General features: G+C 41.3%; 1 protein-coding gene across 1 annotated transcript in view; it reads right to left on the bottom strand.

Annotated features, from left to right (window-relative positions):
• Positions 1 to 19,296, bottom strand: part of TG (thyroglobulin) — a 146,596-nt gene that overhangs the window by 18,588 nt on the left and 108,712 nt on the right. Inside the window, exons 42-44 of the mRNA XM_033063694.1 lie at positions 11,690 to 11,854; positions 10,787 to 10,954; positions 1,974 to 2,155 (exon numbers count right to left, since the gene is read on the bottom strand). Of these exons, the coding sequence (XP_032919585.1) occupies positions 1,974 to 2,155; positions 10,787 to 10,954; positions 11,690 to 11,854 (515 nt within the window). The remainder of the gene's footprint in view (positions 1 to 1,973; positions 2,156 to 10,786; positions 10,955 to 11,689; positions 11,855 to 19,296) is intronic.

Raw genomic sequence — 19,296 nt, 5'->3', positions numbered from 1 at the left:
TTTTCTCCCCCATGTATGTGATGCTGATGTAGGTGACTCCCATTCTGTACCTACTGTTTCACCTCATCTCTGCTGTAGCTGGAGTAATTTCCAAAGTGTGTGAAGCAAAGTATTATCATCAGCTGCCCTATCCTCACTACTCATCCTTTTGCTTGGCCAGGAATTTAGCCTTAGCCAAGGTATTTGCCTCATATTGTACAGGAGCAGGTAATCCCTGCACCCAGGAGGCTGCTGAGCCTGCGGAGCTGTTGGTGTATCCCATTCCTGCTGGAGATGTGTGGTGTGCCAGCCCTTGCAGCTTTGCAAAAGTCAGTGTTTGCACCACACTGAGCCCTGGGCTGAATGCCAGTGATCAAATGTGACAGCCCTGTGTTACAACAGCTCTTACTGAGGATTTCTGGATGGGAAGAATGGCTAAAATGTAAGTCCTGCAGTGGTTTATTATGGCTTAAAACCTCACTGATCTAAAGAATTACCCCCCAGGGGTAACAGTGGTGATGGAAGGAGACTGAGACAGGTTCTGCCTTTGATGCCCATGGACCACAGTGCTCTACATGCACTGAGGCAATGGCCCCAGATGTCATGGTGATGGGAGCCCATCCCTGGGACAGGCTGCAAAGGAGAACAAATGTGGCAAATGTGTGAGTTGATAAATGGCACAAAGCTCAGCCCACAGCCCTCTGGCTTGTTTCCTTATGACCTCAGTGCACCAGCACACCTGGACCACCCAGAAACTACTGTCCACTTTTGGAATCAGATGTTTCCCAGAGAATCTTGGCTCCTGTTCATCTCCTGCTCCCTAAGGCTCTCCCAGAGCAATGTTCTGCAGCTCTGATAGAGGAATAAAAGGAAAATCCTGTCTCTGAGGTGTTGTGGAGAGTCTCACAGTGGGACAGAAAACACTGAGAGTGCAGATACCAGGAGCCTGTACTATGGATGTCTCAATTCAGAACACAGGTGGAACATCTTGGACAGGTCCATTAGGATTCAAGTCACCAGTTTATAAGCCAATCACATTAGAAAAGTAAAGAGTTTTCACAATGAATCTTGTCATAAATAGAGACAGGAATAGGGAAATAGTTTTTTGATTCATTTCTGGAAAATCTGTTCCACTTAACCATTTGGTCCCTGAATTTGCTCAGAGGCAGAAAACAGGAAGTTTTCAACTTCCACCTCCCAAAGGTCCCCGCAATGTTTCAATGCAAAGGATGGGAGTGCATTTAGTGCAGGCAAGTTGCTCATTCCTCTGCTGACATGCATGAGGTGCTGGAGCCTGTCCAGAGCAGGGCAATGGAGTGGGGAAGGGTCTGGAGCACAAGTCAGATGAGGAGCAGCTGAAGGAGCTGGGGTGTTCAGCCTGCAGAAAAAAAGGCTCAGGGGGAAGTTTATTGCTCTTTACAACTGCCTGAAGGGAGGTTGTAGTGAGGTGAGGATTAGTTTCTTCTCCGAAGTAACAAGCAAGGGGAAGTGGCTTCAAGTCATGCCTGACATTGTGAATAAATGTATTTTGAAGGTTTCATAATTAAAAAAAATCATGTAATTGCTGAAATCAAAGTTTTCAAATTTGACCACCAGACAAAAGTATCTGACTGTATAATTAGGGGACTGGGAATGAAAGGCAGACTGTTAATTCTACTGTCACAGAGGTGACAACTCAAGGAACTGTTGCTGCACAGTGTGCAAGTAACCAGACATCTATGACATGAAAATGCAAAAAGAAGCATTAGTAGTCTGAACTCAATATCAAGCTCTAGAAAGACATGTCAAACTTTTCACAAGGTATAAAAATCAGTTCAATTTCTGTTTACCAATGACCCTGGAAGCCTCACAGAAAATGAAACCATATTCCCCATTTTCTGTTCATTTGCCTAAGAATTTCTCAAGTTTTTCAGAATAGAAATGCATAATTTACATAAGCAAAACACACCTTGCTCAACTCCAATCCCACACATGTACTAGGATGACTTTCTTACCGGGTGGCATTTTCCAATGCCCTGGAAAAGGAGGAATAATCATCAGTTGAGTGTTCCAGGGAGTAATACCATGTAGCTGCATCTTCAATGAGCGAGTTGGATTCTTCTCCTCCTAGAGAATTTTGCAGAGCCTGATAAAAGGCTGTTTTGCTGTTGGCTCTCCCTTGGCTTTCTTCAAATTTCTGAGAAAAAAAGTGCATGCATGGAATTCAGAAACAAAACCTAAAGATAAATTTTTAGTGGAACAATGTAGGCTCAGATCTCCCTCTGCTGGAACAAGTCCTCTCTGCTGTGATGTCTTATTCCTAGGGGATTGAGTAGGGGACAGCCCAACTTTTGCTTTCCCAAAACTGTCACCAACAAGAAATACTGGCTTCCTCTGGACACACTACAGTGCAGAAACCCCAATCTAGTAGGTCCAAATCATAGGGACCAAGCTGTGCCAATGGATCTCTACTAGTACAGAAACCCTGCTGGCTCTCCCAGAAGGGGCTCCCAGGGACAGTCCTCCACTGCATGTGTCCAGTGCTGTCTTTCTGATGATCTCCATGGAGGAAAACTAGAGGGGAGAGAGGGAGTTCTTTCCCTTTCAAAGTTCCAGAAAGCAAGCATGCTGTGTAGGCCATTGAATGGCTGTGTCACTCTGCTCTTCTGGAGCAGGTACAAAGGAGCATGGCTGCTCCAAGTTCTGTATTTAGGTCCTTTCTGGAATAATATCTGCCTTAAACCTGGAAGAGAAATTCCATTCCTCCAAATCTGAATGCAGGGAACAGCCATGATCTTCAAATTTCATAACTCTTAGGCCTTTTCAGAGGAACCAACAAGGAAATGCCTTTTCCTGAGATCTGTGATCTGAAACCTTTCCTAACATAAAGGCATGTTCTCCAGAGCAAAACTCCCATGGGACCACCTTCTTTGCCAAACTGTGTATCCAAACATATTTTTACCAAAACTAAATCTGCTGGAATTTTTCAACACATCTTTTTTTGAGGAAGTTTTTAATATTGTGAACTGAAACTTTTCACTTAAAAAAAAAAAAATAAAATTCCATTTCAGAAACAAAACAACTTCATGAAAAAAAACCAAAAAAACCTACCCTTAACTTTCCTGCGCATCAAGTTCTTTTTAAAGAGGGCACTATACAGGTGCATATTGGTCGAAATTTGGATAAGAACTCCAGAGAAAAAGATCTAACAAAGCACCTCTATTATTTTGGGCAGTCAGTCTGATGCAAACTAGGCCAATGTCTGCCCAGTTTAGTTACTGTAGATGCTTTACTTAATATATTATTTTGATGATACACAGCTGGTTTTCATCATGCTGCTAGAAGGTCTTTCCACAGCCCTATACAGAAAGTACAGATGGAATAATAACTTTTCAGTAGATTCACAGAAATGAAAGATGGAAAATAAGTTCCCATGTGCTGAGGCTGAGGTTTGTCCTTAGTATTCTAATGCTCTGTGCATTTTGATTAAGTGACTTAAAGGGATTGGAAAACTCTACCAAGTATCCAAAGGTCCAAGAAGATCTTGGCAATTTTCCTTGTATTTCTAATAGATTCTTCTTTTGCTGGATTTTGGCCCATGCAATGTGAAAGAGTCATGTGGTGCCAGCTTTAGTAATACAGCTGTACTTTGAAACAGATGGAGATCTCACTCCTGACACGTCACTTCATGTGCACAAATGCCACATATGAAACTGCACAGCACTCTTGCCTGCAAAATCATTCAGCTTAAACCAGCAAGGACACACATATTCTTCTGCAGGAAATAGAAATGGTCACTGAAGATCTGGCTGCAAGTTCACTGAATTCAAAAGCAACTTTTCCATCACAGCTTCGGCACACATCAGTTTGAGTTCCTACTAAGCAGAAGCATTGCTTTGTTTAGTTAAGAATCTCTCATTTGAAGATTGGGGTTAGCAGTTGTGGGTAAGAAAAGATACTTTTCCATGGCAGAGCAATTCCCAATCTCTTGTGCATAAATCAACCCACACAAGCAACTTTCATGCAGTGCTTTCATTTTGTTGGATTTTTAAAAGGGATTTGTTAACTTGTTCTACTCTTGTCATGGATACTTAAACCAGAGAGAAACCTTAGGGTATTGATTATGCAACCTAGGAACTGATCCATCACTGTCTCATCCATGGTCAAGTATCAAATAAAGGTTATGGTTGAAAACCACAGAAAAGGAGATGGATCATCACACACCAACTGATGGTTAAGGGGACAAACTCCCTGCCAAATGTTTTTGTAAATGCCAAAATTTGGTGAAAATGAAGTTTCATGAATGAATTTTTGAATTTTAAAAAAAATTAAACCGAAATCATTTGGTAGTTATTAAAGACAGAAACATCAGCTCAGGATAGGAAGTCCCTGAGCTGTAAAGTGGTAGAGGTTTGGGGAGCTTTTACCAGAAGTATCAGATTTGCTTCCCCTATTCTCACACACAGCCTCTTTTAACCAGTGCTGAAAACTGCATTTTGTGCTGAACAGCCCTTTGATCTGACTCAGTGTGGTCAGCCTTAGGTATTTAATGCCAGAAGTCAAGGAGAAGAGGCAGAAGGATGGACAGGGATCTTTTCTTGGAAATAAGGCAAAAAAGGAAGGTGTAGGTCCAGTTAAAGCAAGGTCAGGTGACATGAGAATACAGAAATGCTGCTTGCCACTGTAGGGAGAGAATTCATTTGGCCAAAGCTCAAGTGGAGGTGAAGCTGCCAGAAATGTGAGGGGCAATAAAAAGTTTTTCAAATAGAATAATGAAGAAAGGCAATGTAGAAATAACACTGACCCTTTCCAGAATAAAGATGGTCACTTCTCCCACAGGGACATGGGCAAGGCAGAGATGTTCAATACATTCTTTGCCTGTCTTCAACACTGATGATGGACCACGAGGGGCTCAGTGCCCTAAACTGGAAGACCATGACTGTGAGAATGATCAACTCCCAGTCAACTCTGATATTGTGTGGGATCTGCTGCTCCAGCTGGATCCCTGCAAATCTACAGGACCTGATGGGATTCAGCTGAGAATCCTCAGTGAGCTGGCTCGTGTCATTCCAAAGCCTCTCTCAGTGATTTATGTGCAGTCCTGGGAATTAGGAGAGGCCCCAGCTAACTGGAAGTTGGTGAACATTGTCCAAGAAGGACAAGGAGGACCCAGAAAACTACAATTTCACTTCAGTGCCTGGTAAATTATGGAGAAGATTATTCTGGGAGGTATGAAAAACACCTGCAAGACAGCAGTCATTGGTCTCAGCACAGCATTATGAAGGGAAAATCCTGCATATCAAACCTGGTTTCCTTTTATGACAAGGTAACCCACCTAGCTGATCTGGGAAAGCCAGTAGATGTAATCTCCTTGGATTTCAGAAAAGCTTTTGATACTGTCTCTCACACAATCCTTCTGGACAAAATTTCCAGCTTTCACCTGAATAACTGTGACACATGATTGGTGAGCTGGGTCAGGCACCAAGGGCTGTATGGAATGGGGTGACATCAGGCTGGTGGCCGGTCTCTAGTGGGGTTCCACAGGGCTCCATCCTCAGCCCAGCTCTTTTCAGCACCTTCATTAATGACCTGGGCACAGAACTCAAAGGAAGTTTGGTGATGACAATAAATTGCCAAGGCAAGGGCATTGTCCTGCTCTGCTCTGCTCTGCACTGGGGCAGCCTCATCTCAAGAATTTTGTGCAGTTTTGAGCACCACAACATAAAAAAAGACATTAAGCTTCTAGAGAGCATTCAAAAAAGGCTCACAAGGATGGTGAAGGGTCTGGAGGGGAAGGCATATGAAAAGCAGCTGAGGTCACTTGGTTTCTTCAGCCTGGAGGAGACTGAGAGGAGACCTCACTGCAGGTACAATTTCCTTGTGAGGGGAAGTGCACAGGCAGGCACTGATCTTTTCACTCTCGTGAACGGTGACAGGACCTGAGGATATGGCCTGAGGCTGTGCCAGGGGAGGTTCAGGTTAAATGTCAGGAAAAGGTTGGGTGTTTGGGCTCTGGAACAGGCTCCCCAGGGCAGTGGTCACAGCACCAAGCCTGGCAGAGCCCAAGAAGTGTTTGCACAATTCTCTCAGGCACAGGGTGGGATTCTTTCATATAAACCTGAGCTGGGTTCAACTCTTCACTTAAAGCCAAAGGTTGGGCTCAGCTCTTCTTAGCTCAAAGGTTGGGTTCAATCCTTAATTCAAACCAAATGGTTGGGTTCAACTCTTCATATAAACTCAAGCTGGGTTCAACCCTTCATTTAAACCCAAGAGTCGGGTTCAACTCTTCATTTAAACCCAAGCTGGGTTCAACTCTTCATTTAAACCCAAGAGTTGGGTTCAATCCTTCATTTAAACATAAATTGGGTTCAGTCTTTCATATAAACCCCAGAGCTGGGTTCAACACTTCATTTAAACCCAAGAGCTGTCCTGTACAGGGACACCAGTTGGACTCAATGGTCTTGAAGGGTCCCTTCCAACTCAGCATATTCTATGATTCTGTTCTATAATTCTGTGATTCACTGTGCCTGTGTACAGGTTTCTGTGGCCTTCAAAATGCCCCAAAACTCTACAATTTTCAGAGTTTTCTCATAAATAATTTATAATTGTGGGGCCCTCAAGATGTGCTGACTCAGATGAAACAGGCAGAGATGGATGACAAACAGAACTAGAATTTGTAAGTTGGTAAGAATTTTCATCCCTCAAACAGCACTAAAATAGCACAACCTGAAACAATTTCTCAAGCATTGCTTTGGCTACAATATAATTTAAACATCTGACTTAAACATGATAGCCAAAACCAAAGCAATATGTTCAAAATAAAATTCATTAAACATTAAAAGACAAAATATTTTAACTTCTCAGAAACTGATTCAATTCAACTGATTTTCCATGTTGAACATATGTTCCCATTAGAAAATATATGACCAAGGAGCAATTTTCAAATCACAGTAAATACAACAGCTGCTACCAGATTAATAGAAACAGCTGCACATCATGTAAAATAATTTACATTTTGTTAACCTTTAAAGAGGCATTAGGAATAGGCCTCAGAGTTATAGTGGGTTTTTTTAAGAATGTATTTAAAAAAATAATTAAAGGCAGCAGGTGCACACTTTTCTACTCTTCTGATGATTCAAAAATACCGTAAACATTGCCTAAATAATGAGCTAAATACTGCTTACTGTTCTTGTTGCTGCAGGATAGCTTATGGATCATATGAGTGAAACTGGCCCAGTGTTTTACTTAAAAAGAAATTGTAGCAGTAGGTAGACCAAATATTTACATCCTACAAGGGGCAAAATGTACTTTTCTGACAAACTGAAACAGTGATAATGCTAACAGTGTACATACAGATCTTAGGCCTTAAATGGCTTTTGACAAACACTGACACAGAAGATGGTGAAAGACCTGCCACCATTGAGTAAAGACTTGCAAGAATTCTTACTAGTTCCAGTATGAAGTAACGAGTTCAGCCCATTCTCCTCACTGATGGCATTTATGGAGACACTTCTCCCTGGTCATTACAATAAATATGCACATATCTACCACCTGTTGAATATTGCTGAATGCCTCTTTTCATAAAGAAATTACTGACTGCAAAAAAGTGCAGGATGGTAGTTCTGTTCTGCACAGATCCATTTGCTTACATGAGATAAATAAACTAGATTTCTATCTACTCACTCCCCTAGGGCCTGGAATTGGGTTCTGCATCCAACTAGATTGTACTAAGGAGGGAAAGAAGAAGAAAGCAAACACATGAGGCACAACCACAACTAAATCCTTGCAATGTGGAGATTACATAGCAGGCACTTATCATATGGAGGGTACAGACTGGGCTATACTGACCTCCATGCATATACAGATAAACACAGACACAGAGCAGCATGAGTGAATCCATAGATGCCATTAGATCCTCCCACCTGAGCATCACATATAGGACAGGGATAAAATTTTGACCAGTTGGGAATTGAAATCAACATTTTTAGAGGTTTCTGCTCAGCTGCCCTAATCTATGACTGCTCAAAGCTAATATTCCCTGAAGGTCTGCCATGGGAATTGCAGTGAAAGGGTTCAGGCTGAACCACTCCATATGTCACATAATAGTGTATTATGTACCACTTGCCATTCCCTTAACAAACTCTGCTTTGTTTCTCACTTAGTTTCAACCTTGTGATGGCTGCACTGAGGATGAGTAGGAAGAGCTCCAGGAAGTGATGGATGTCTCAGTTCACATGAATAAGCATTTCAGTGAATGCCATAAAATGGACATTTCATGGGCATACTCTCTGCCTTTAATTGCAAGCAAATTGAACATAAATGTTTTGCTAGCAGGTAAGTGGTGCCTTCTGTCTTTCTGTTTCATTTTTAATAGCAAAGACTTTAATAGGCACAAGCACAATGTTGCTTGGGAGTACAGAGACACCCAGCACAACCCAAGGCCAGTGAGATCCTACAGAACAATATGGTGACAACTGGATTCCCCACCTTTTGGTCTGGTTGTAGTCTAGAGGTTTCACTCTCACATCTATGTGAAGAGTGCAAAGAGTTTATAACACTTGCCTGCAACTTCAGTCTAAGGTGATAAGATTTGCATTATGTCTCAAGCTTGCTTACACCCAAAGGGCTAAAAGTGTCTCCTTACCATTTACAGGATCAGTACTAAGAGAAATCAGGATTAATAGAGCAAGTCCTTGACTGAATTGCCCAGCACAGTTATTCCCAGGAACTGGTGGAGCAAGTCAGGAGGGGTTAAGTGTCTTTGCCCCTCACTCGTCACACTGACTACACTGAAATCAGACATCCTAAAAAAGATGGAAACTTGGACTTTGCCAATTCCATATGCCTCCCAGAGCCCCTTTTAGCTGTGTTTGTTTACTGAAACACATGCATGGATCTTCTCTCTGCACAGCAGGAGCACAGCCATAGGTGGATTTGCACCCCAGGGAGTTTTGGTTCCCATTTTTTAGAACAGATTAAATACTTGGGATGTAGTCAAAGGCAAACTAGGTTTGGTTCCCCGAAGTTCAGTTCAGTGCTTCTGTCCACCAGCTAAGCCTTTCCACACTCCTTAGTGTACCAGTAAAACCAGCTTTGGCTATTCCTAGAGAGGTGCAAGTGAGATTTACCTCCAAGGAACCCTTAAAATTAATAATTTTTGGGATATGGCATGGATTGTCTCAAATCCTTCTTCACAGCCTATTGTGGGGAAAGGACATTTAGCACAGATTAAAGATCTCTATGACATTTATGACAGAGGAAATGGGGCACAGACTTCCAGGTAACAACCACTGTCTGCACTAGTTTTTGTCACTGTAGCTAAATACATCTGTGGCTTATTCAGGACTTCATCATCAGACTGACTGGAAGCATACATGGTCATGGCTAGCACACAGAAATGCTGCTGAGGACCTTCAATTCTTAAGTAGCTCAGTGGTGGAAGGAGCATTGCAGTTTCCCAGCAATTAATAGTGTCTACAAGGGAGAAATCAGGAATCTTCAACCTTGCAGCAGGTCTTTAAGAAAACAACCCAGACAGGAATACAGACTGGTCAAAGCATTCTTATTCCCTCAAGTCCTAAAACCTGAAACCGCAGGAAAATAGAAATAGAGGAAAATGTGCACTTAAAGAAATCATCAGTAGATATGACCCTCTCTTATGGTTGAGCTGCACCAACTTACTGAGTTCCCTTCCAATCTTATTTTCTGCAAAGATTTTAATAAAAAAAGATATTTCAGATTTTATTTTTGGACAGACAACATTTTTCTGCTGTGAGTTGCAAGTGTTTTTTCATTTCAATCTGGCAGTGCTGGGATTTAGCACTTGTGCCTTCCATCAACACCATGATTTGTCAAAAAATTTTTAATACAGCATGGAATTTCATCTCAATTTTGCAGACAACTGTCATATGCAGAAACAGTGGTAAAGGAAAGAATTTCACTTCCTACTCTTCATCACAAGACTTGTAATGAGGTCATTGAGGTTTATTCCCCTCTCACAGGGTCTGGATCATTATCTGCAGGCCTCCAGCATCACATTATGTCTTCTGTGCCTTTTTCCTATGACTGTCTCTTGAAATTGATTCCAGAAGAGGAAAAATACATGAAAAAAGAGCAGGAACGTTCTGGTAGAGAGTAAACAAGTAATATGAATTTAATTCAGATGGGCTATTAATTCTGAATTAAATTTGCCTATGTGCTATTGGGTACTAGAAAAGAGAAGCTGGGACTGACATTTCACTGCCTTCTAAGAGGTGAAACCCACAGAGTTATTTCAAGATAGCAACAGACAGTACAGCATGGATGCAATTCTCTTTGTTTTCACCAGTTTCTGTCCAGAAACCTTAGACCACACATCAGGCCAGCACAGCTCCCTGTTACAGCTATCCATACTCAGAATCATCTTTACAAGAAAATGTACTTCTAGGAGACCACAGAAGACAAGATTGCTTAAAAAACCTCAAAATTATGACTTAATCCTGCTGCACAGTGAAGAAATTTATAATTAACCTGCTTTCTTCTTTGTGAGATACTATGGAGATTGAAATATAAATAGGATTTTAAAGACAGTAGAACATTAATGCTGAATCACTTCTGGTCTCTTACTTTTTCATATCTCCCACAGAAATGTTAATCAACACCTATTATTATGCCATTAGTCATCCTGACCAAAGTGGGCCAGAGAATGACAATGCATTTGCATATTTCTATGGAGAATAATTCACAACTTGCAGATATCAAAAAGCATCTCTCCAGGCTGCATGTGATTACTGTCATCACTGTAATCACAGTGAGACCATCAGTTCATTAACAGTGAGTGTCTTCCTACCTTAATTGCCTTGGCTCTGCTGATGAGACCATCTTGTTGAGCACTTCCAATGAGCAGATCTACTTTCTGAAGCCGAGGGCGCTGCAGGGCTTTAGCCAAAGGTTCCCGGAGGTAAATTCCATCCATCACTGGACCCCAGTACTGGAACGGGCCACTAATAGCTAGCAGCTGTGTTGGCAAAATAAAAGAGCAAGAATTGTGCAGTTAATTCAGCCTACCCTTTAAATTCTATTTTATTTGTGCTAAATTCAACTGATCTGATTCCCTTCAAGTGAACAAGTGACCAGGCAATATAAGTGCAAACTCCTCACTGGCAGGAAACAAAGATTGTCTCAGTAGGTGAAACAAACTGAAGAGACCAAGAGAAATATGGTCTTACAGTCATAAAAATGTTTTAAACTAGGGATTGACTCCATGCTGGTCCTCATTGGAAAACTTATTGCTGGTGGGTGTTTTAATTTGTGGGTAAAGGATCCAGCTCTAGGATTATTTATACTGCAGATTTCACAAGACTCCCACTTCAAATACAGAACACTGACATCCCATCCTGCTTTGTTTTGTGCATAAGTTCTGTTATTAAGGCTACAGACATCTGACTCTCCTCTAGAGCATCACCCAGAGGCGGGCAAGAGGGAACTGAAAGAAGACAAAAAACAATAATTAGATTAATTTTAGAAGACATGATTAAAGCAGAGTAAAAGGAATTTAGTCTAAAGGAGAATGAAACTGTGAGTATTCATAGCTCAGAGCTGGATGTCATGGACAACAACTTCCTTCCACCAAAAATAGTCCAGTTCCTCTTTCACAAGGATTCAGACTAAATTATTTTTTAAGCTTTCTCACAGCTTTATGTGAATGGAAACTTTTTGATTTCTTGCCAATGGCATATGTTTTGCTATGTACCTTAGTCTGAGCATCATTGAGGACACGAGCAGGCAACTGGCGAAGGCAGGCTACAATTTCCTCACTGGCGGATGAAGGACATCCCACATCTTCAGCCAGGGCTGCTGCTTGGGTCTGTGCTCTCCTTGTAGTAATTATGGATGCTGGAGAAAAAACTGAGCCTCCCTAGAAAAAAAATCCACAATATCAGTCAACACATGTCATCAGAACACCTGGTTCCCTGGTGCAGGTAAAAAAGATGAGAAGAAAAATCTGTCCACCTGCAGAACATAAACCCCTGGCTTTCAAATTAAAATAGGTGAGTTCTAAAGATCAAAGCAAAGGGGTGAAGGGTCAGTTAGGCTGTTTCCAGCTCTGCTACAGTTATTTTGGAAAAGCTCTAAGTGTCTATATTATGTCTCTAATCAAATCACAACTCTTTCTGCAAACTTTGCTGGAAAGAGAAACATCGAGACAGGAGGAGATACAAAGGTGCTGTGAGGCACATCAGGGAATGGAGAGCCCATCACACAAGAGGAGACTAAATGGAGTTTTGTCATAGCTCTGGTAAACATGGACTGAGAGCAGGTGTGATGTCCATAAAGAAGAGCCATTTCTACCTTGGGACAATGCTGGTACAAGGACAAATGAGCACTAACTATTCACATTGAGTGTAAATCAGCTAGAAGCCAAAGACAAGCAGCACAAGGAGCAGTGAGGGTTTGGAAGTGCTATGAACTGAGGAAGTAAGAAAAAAAAGACTAAAGGAAACTGCAGAAGATTAACCAGAGTGTGAAGATAAAATCAGAGCACAGGCTACAGTCCAGTCTCTACCCCAGACTCTTCATATTCTTCTTACAGCTGTGCCAACAAAACAAATGTTCTTAACAAGAAAAGATGGCACAACATTTTTGAGTAAACATGAAAACTACTTCTTGAAAATGCAGATAAATTAGCTTACATCTGATAAGAACTGACCTAGACCAGAAAGATTGGAATAGCTATGACATGGTTCAAATGACTAATTTCCAAACATTTGCCTCAGTTTACTAAAAATAGCTTCTAAGATCAGCTTTTGTCCTCTAAAAACCCCACAACCTAGATGCATGATATGAAAGACCTGAATCCATTGAACTGATTAACATCTCACTGAATTTGCTCAAAGCATAACTGCAAGTCTTGAAAATCAACTTAAAAAGAAACAGAAAACAAACAGCAAATCTTTAAATTGAAGTTGTCTCAAACCTCTGAGCCCAAAGAACTCTGTGAAGCCCTGACCAGGGCCCAGGATATTTTTTATATTTCAAACAAGCAGAGTCATTGATACTAATGGGATACCATTGCTCACAACTGGAGAAATTGTTTTCCTAAAATAGTGAAAGAGGTTATTGTTTGGGTGTAGAGAGTTTTTTGTTTTACTGACTGGAGAATTTCAGTGCTACTACCCTCCTGAAAGGTTTCTCTTCTCTTTTAAGAAAAGAAGGAACAAGCTCTGGTAAACAAACTCTGTTATTAACTTAATTACTGAGATGAAGAAGGCTACAGATAAGCGAAGGAACAACCAAATTTTTTTAGTCTGGGCCACTGTAAGAGCCATCTTACGGTTCTAAGAGGGTGGAAGAACTAAAGAAGCAGAAATAAACACTTGGTCTTACTCCTCACTTCTGCACTCAATTTAGATGGAAAGTCAAGTGACCAATGGGCTTTGTTCTCTCATGGGATTTGCACTGGCCCATTTTGTGTTTGCAAGGCACGATATCTGCCAGCTGCTGACTAGTTGCACTGACTCAGCTGGTCATGAGAGAGAAAGAAAAATATCTTTGATGAGAGTATCTCGTCTGTGGGTGGGTTCCCAGCACAGAGAGTGAGAAGCGTGCATTTTAACCTGGCCTTTGGAAGAGCATGTTCAGCACAGCTATGATGAGTGAGACTAGAAAAGGGATAACACACCATGCCAGCTTCCCTCAGAAGAGGAGCTTCCTTTTCATTGTGGAGTAAGGAATTATGAGCCCCCTCAATATAGCAGAAAAATTAAATCCAGGACTGCAGAGTATTTACCCACTAATCTGGCAAACATATTATTCCACAATCTGAACGTGCTCAGCATGCTTTATCATGTATCCACTGCCTCCAAATGGCATTGATTTAAAACAAAATCATAAAAAATTAAAGGGCTTCAGTTACCCAAACTCCAAAATTCACAAATCTTGAAAGTGTCAGTTTCTGTGGAAATACTGTAGTTACCCTATTAAAAGGCCAAGTTTGGTAGGGAAAGAGTGCTAAAATCAGATGATATATGGACTACAAAAATTCATTGGGACCAAGCAAAACATCCTCGTGTGTGCTTGATTTTGAACACATTTCCTCCCAGAGATTTTAAAAGCTGTGCAAAGCTTCCCTGTCTCTGATATCTACAACCTGAAAGATTGCCCTGAGTTCATGTGCTGAATAAAACAAAGACTGCAAAAGGTTCTGGATAGAAGTGTCCCCCAAGTTCTCTACTGCAGGGGCAGAACTAAAGGCCTGGGCAGGCAAATCTCATGTCAGAGCATGGGACGTGTATGGGCTGGCAGTAGATACAATCAAAGCTTGATGAGTAAAACAAAACCCCCAAACTTCTGCAAATACATTTTTGAGAAAAGGAGAGCTCGGTGGAGCCTCAATCTGGCTGTGGATATTTTCTCTTCTTTCTGTGAGTGGTCACAACAGGTTTGTTTGCTCTCTATTCCGTACTTTTTCTTCCATTTTACATGTCAATGGCCACTTACTTTGCTTTTTTTGGTAACAGCCATATTCAGGAAGCAAGTCTCGCATCTAGGGTGTGAAAGAGACCACATCTTTGGGGTTTGAAAGACATGTACTATCTACTAATTTTAATCATGTTTAATTTTTACTAGGACTGGAAGCAGAGGATAGAGAAACACAAGGCATCATTCAAAGAGTATTTGAAAACAGTACCAGTATGTCTCCTTCCCAGGAAGGGAATTTTGCATCCAAAATATGTTCCAGGCTTTAGAAACATGGCTCCTCTTAGGGCAGAAGTTATGCAAGCAATACTCTACCAGTTCTCTGCTTTACAAATTCACATCAAAATTCAGGGTTACTCTTTCTTCATTATTACCAAAAAAACCTCCTTCAAGAACAAATAAGTGAGAACAGAAGCTGGCATTGCCCAGAACTATTTTTCTTTCTTTTTCATGCCTGCAGTTTTCACATTAAACAGAAATCTCCGCTAAACACTGAACCCACATTACAGGTGTGGCTCAGGACACAAAGAATAACAGAGCTACACTTAGCAGATTCCTCTTTTCCTATAAATCTAAAATTTATTTGTGTGATTAGTCCCAGAAACCAGTAATGGAGGACTTGTGTACTTTAAAAATAGGACTACTTAGGCAGAAATAGTGGAGGGCCTGTTTATTTCCATTACATGACACCCATATTACCATCAACATGACAGAATCATGAATCAGAAAACCAAAAATCATGAGATCAGCTCAAGAATAACAAACACTGTGTTCTTTTCGTTAGTCCAATGTTTTTTAATTCTCCAGGAATTCTCCTGTACCTATGAACACAAGAGCTAAAAAATTCACTTTTAACACTAACAAGGGAAATCTTCAGACGTTCCAGCAGAATTGGTTTTTTGAAAGCGAACCTCTAAAAATATGACATATATAATAATACTGTAGTCATTAGCCACCTTGTCATCACTGGGGACATCACTGGATGTCATCACATCATTTAGAAGGGATTTACAGGGAACTGAACCCACACACACTTCTTGTTTTAGCCGTTCTTACAGAGGGACCCACAACAAAGGGGAAGAGGAAGACAGAGGAAGTTCCATTGACATTTTTGACATCGACCCAGTTGAAAGTGTTTGAAAGTGCTAAGAAGAAGCAGTTGCAGCTGTGTTACACAATCCACAACAGCATTGTTACACTCCAAAATTCACAGTAATAGGAAGAACTCTACAGTGTTGAGCAATAGCACCTACTGCAGCAAGTGATGGTGTTGAAAATGGGAGGCAAAGCCCTCGGTGCTATTTAGTTCAGGGACCAGGAGCATTGTCAGCATTTCTTAATTTCTCTTTTCAGTATTAGAGGTTCAATTACACAGTAAAAATTCAGGCACTGTTGCAGCTCCCAATGGTGAGAAGCTGATGAATCAGTATTATGTGAAGGTGAACTCTCACTTTGTTATCAGGCTGTGACCAGCTGAGCTGGGGCTGTGCCTCTTGCAAACTTTTATTTTGGGACATCACAGCCCAACAGACTTTCATTGGTGCTATCCAGGCCATCCCAATTCTTCCTCCACAAGCTCTTGCTGCTGGTCTAATGAGATGATTAAAAGAATATATGGACCTGTATTTCGGTTGTGTGGCCATATTTTGGTAGTGAGAGTGTCTAAATGAAATAATTGCAGGGTTGTGAGGAAAAGTGGGAGTGGAAAATCCCAGATGGTCATAATCATTTTTCACTTCTCATTATCCTGCTCTGTTTAGTTGGTAATAAATTAAACTAATTAAAATAAATTTGTTTAATTTCCATCTGTGATGGTAACCAGTGGGTGATCTCTCCCTGTACTTATCTTAACCCATGAGAATTTAATCTTATTTTCTCTCCCCTGCCAGCTGAGGAGGGCAGTGACAGAGCAGGTTTAGTGGGCAGCTGGTGTCCAGCCAGAGTCAACCCACCACAGTGCTATCACTGTACTCTGTACTTCTGTCTCACAACATATCTGGAAAAGACAATTGTCATATAAGCTGCAGTGCTGAATGTCTTTTGATTCCTCATTTAATTTGGAAGCTCACTTCTGCAAAACTTTTCAAAAATGATTCAGAACACATATAATGATTAGAAACTTCACTGGAACTAGATTTTATCACTCACACTCTGCAAACCCAAATGCAGCTTCCTCTCCTCACATCACGACCTCTTGTTTTTTTCCAAAGTGACTTGAAAATGAAAATCTTTCTTGAGCCACATTGTCTCCTCAACACATGCACTCCCTGCAAGTGAATGTGGTTTCTCTGATGGCTGCAACCAAAGCAGTCTGTGTGCCCTGAACCATGCTATAGGCAATGCAAACAGCAATTACAGTAACACCACCCAAAAAGGAGATCAAAAGACATCTAATGCAAACAGTCAGACCAAGGAAATGTCCTGAGAATTCTACTTTCCCAAAGGAGCCAGCTGCACAGCAATATTTTATTTGTTAAAAATAGGCACTCTCCAGGCTCAGATGCACACAGTTCCCAGCCAGAAGTATCTGTCAGACCATCTGGTTTGACCTCCGGGATAGCCAGGGCTCTTCCATTTCCTGACTGCTGAGCTCGAGTGCTTCCTATCACTTAAACCATGGCTTGTGTTTGACTTAAAGCCCGATCTTGCATGAAGCGTTTAAGCTGGGCTCAGAAACACAGAGAAACAGATACCACAGCCTTCTTGGCAGTTTGTGCCTAAGGATAATCACTCCATGGACAGGCAACTGCCCCTTATTTCTGTTTGAGGGTGTCTTCAGTTTCAGTTAATGCCAGATTAAAGATACTGCTTAAATCCTGTTTTTTCTCCCTGCAAAAATAAACAAGGTGCAACTAAACAACCACTGACTCACTTTCCCAACGAGTTTGGATATTGTTCTTTAACAAACTGGATTTAAAATATTTTCAGAGGTTGTTTTCAGTTTGGACCCTATTTGCTTCTTCCTTGCAGGGTTGTTTTTCAGCCTCCCTCACTGTTTTTCCTTAGCTATCCAATTCTGGATGGTGACAGGTGCTTACAAGACACCAAGGTTGCAGGGCTCTGTGTGAGGATATTAATGTAATTTTTCTAGGCTTTCATGATGTCTGGCTTCAAGAACCTGGAGAAGTAGAAAGCTTTGGGAACAGCTCAGGAGGTCTCTGTCACAGCTAAGACATTTGGCAGACACCTGGAAACAGCAGCACAGGGAGTGAAACAGGAATGGTCAGGTCAGCCCAGCAATGGAAGGGTGAGACTGAGAGAGAAGAGAAACATTTTTCCCTCCGTAATTGTCTACTAGACTGTAATTTCCATATAAAAATGGTGGGAAGGCAAGGTTGTCTCTCTTACATCAAAAATAACATTTTGAAGAAGGAAGGTTTCTTTTTCATAAATCAGCCTTTGCAAACCCCTCTTTGCTGACATCAGAGGCAGCCCTGCAAGGACAATGTTCCTCTCATGAGTGACTCACAGAGTGCCTGTGTCAGGTTAGTGACTTGAATAACAGGATATGAATATTTCTAAGATGACATATAAAGCCCCACTTAATTCATACAAGCACTTTCTTCCGTTTAGATGTAAACACTACCTTATCAATTATCCTATTTGAAACAAGGTATTAGCTGAATGCACTGAAAGGGTAAATCAGCTGTCATCATTGCACGAGAGCAGCCAGCCACCAGCAACAGGCAGAAATGACATGGAAATGGAGAATTCTGTCTAGGACCCTCCACTGCAAACTCATCTGTTCCTCCACGGTACAAACAGTGTCTGAGATTTACTGTTTCCAGCAGACCATGTTCTATCAAGCAAGTCCAGCCTCTCCTCAAGCATGACCAATTTCTCCTGCTCAGTCTGAGACCTGTCCCATTCTCAGGATGTAACCTTACTGCTTGTAAAGGCACAAAGATGGTCAGAGGCAGCCTAAGGCAGAGGGTGGTGAGACGGATCAGGAAAAGGCTCTGCCTCTGTCTATTCCCACATGCAGGCAACCCCTAATCCATGATATTTTAGTAATTCCAGAAACACTGTTCATCAATTCAGTGAATTCCATCAATGGGCACGCATGTCACATCCTTGTGATTTGAAGAAAGCAAGAAGGTCCTAAACAACCAAACCATAACTGGCCAGGGTAATCATGGAGCTGTGCTATAGACTGATTAGCTTATCAATCTCCCTAGTGCTTTCCTGTCCCTTCAAACTGTGGACTGCTGGTACAGCCCATCAAAGAGAGAGAATATTCTCCTGGAAATACCAAATTGCCAATTTTTTGGCACAGTTTTGTGGATTTGATCATTGTTTCCTGGTTTCAATAACAGATAATCAACAACTCCCATATAAACACCTACTTGGAGCTACTCTGGTGTGAAGTAGGAAATCTGCTTGGGCTTGTTGGGTTATTTTGTTTTCTTTGAGTTTGTCAAGGGTTTTTTAATATTTTCCTATACAATGTTAGGGATATGAGTTTTTCAGATCCCATCTTGATTATAAAAGCAAAGGGCAAACCTTAATAAATCCCTTTGACTTCCATATTCATATCCACAGCACAACATTCCTCAATGTCTTTAGTCAGGTTATCTAACAGGCTGCTCCATCTCAGATGTTGAGATAAGGAAGGTCCTGAGGCTTCTGCACTTTCTACAGCTAATGTGAAAATGGGCTTCACAGACTGGCTTTCAATCCATATTTCTTTATTGCTGATCTAAAGCTTCAGTTATTTGCAGACAGAGGTATTTTGGGGTACTGAGTGAAGCATAAAGCCAAGGCTGCATTCCTATTCAGACTCAATAAGAGAGAAAAAAATGTTTTGTGCCTCTTCCTGTCTGTCAGGGAAAAAAAATAGCAAAACTGCATAAAAGAAAACAGTTGTGGAATGAGCATTAC

Source organism: Catharus ustulatus, chromosome 1, assembly GCF_009819885.2.
Source record: "Catharus ustulatus isolate bCatUst1 chromosome 1, bCatUst1.pri.v2, whole genome shotgun sequence".
NCBI classification, from domain to species: domain Eukaryota; kingdom Metazoa; phylum Chordata; class Aves; order Passeriformes; family Turdidae; genus Catharus; species Catharus ustulatus.
This window is presented reverse-complemented; position numbering and strand designations above follow the sequence as displayed.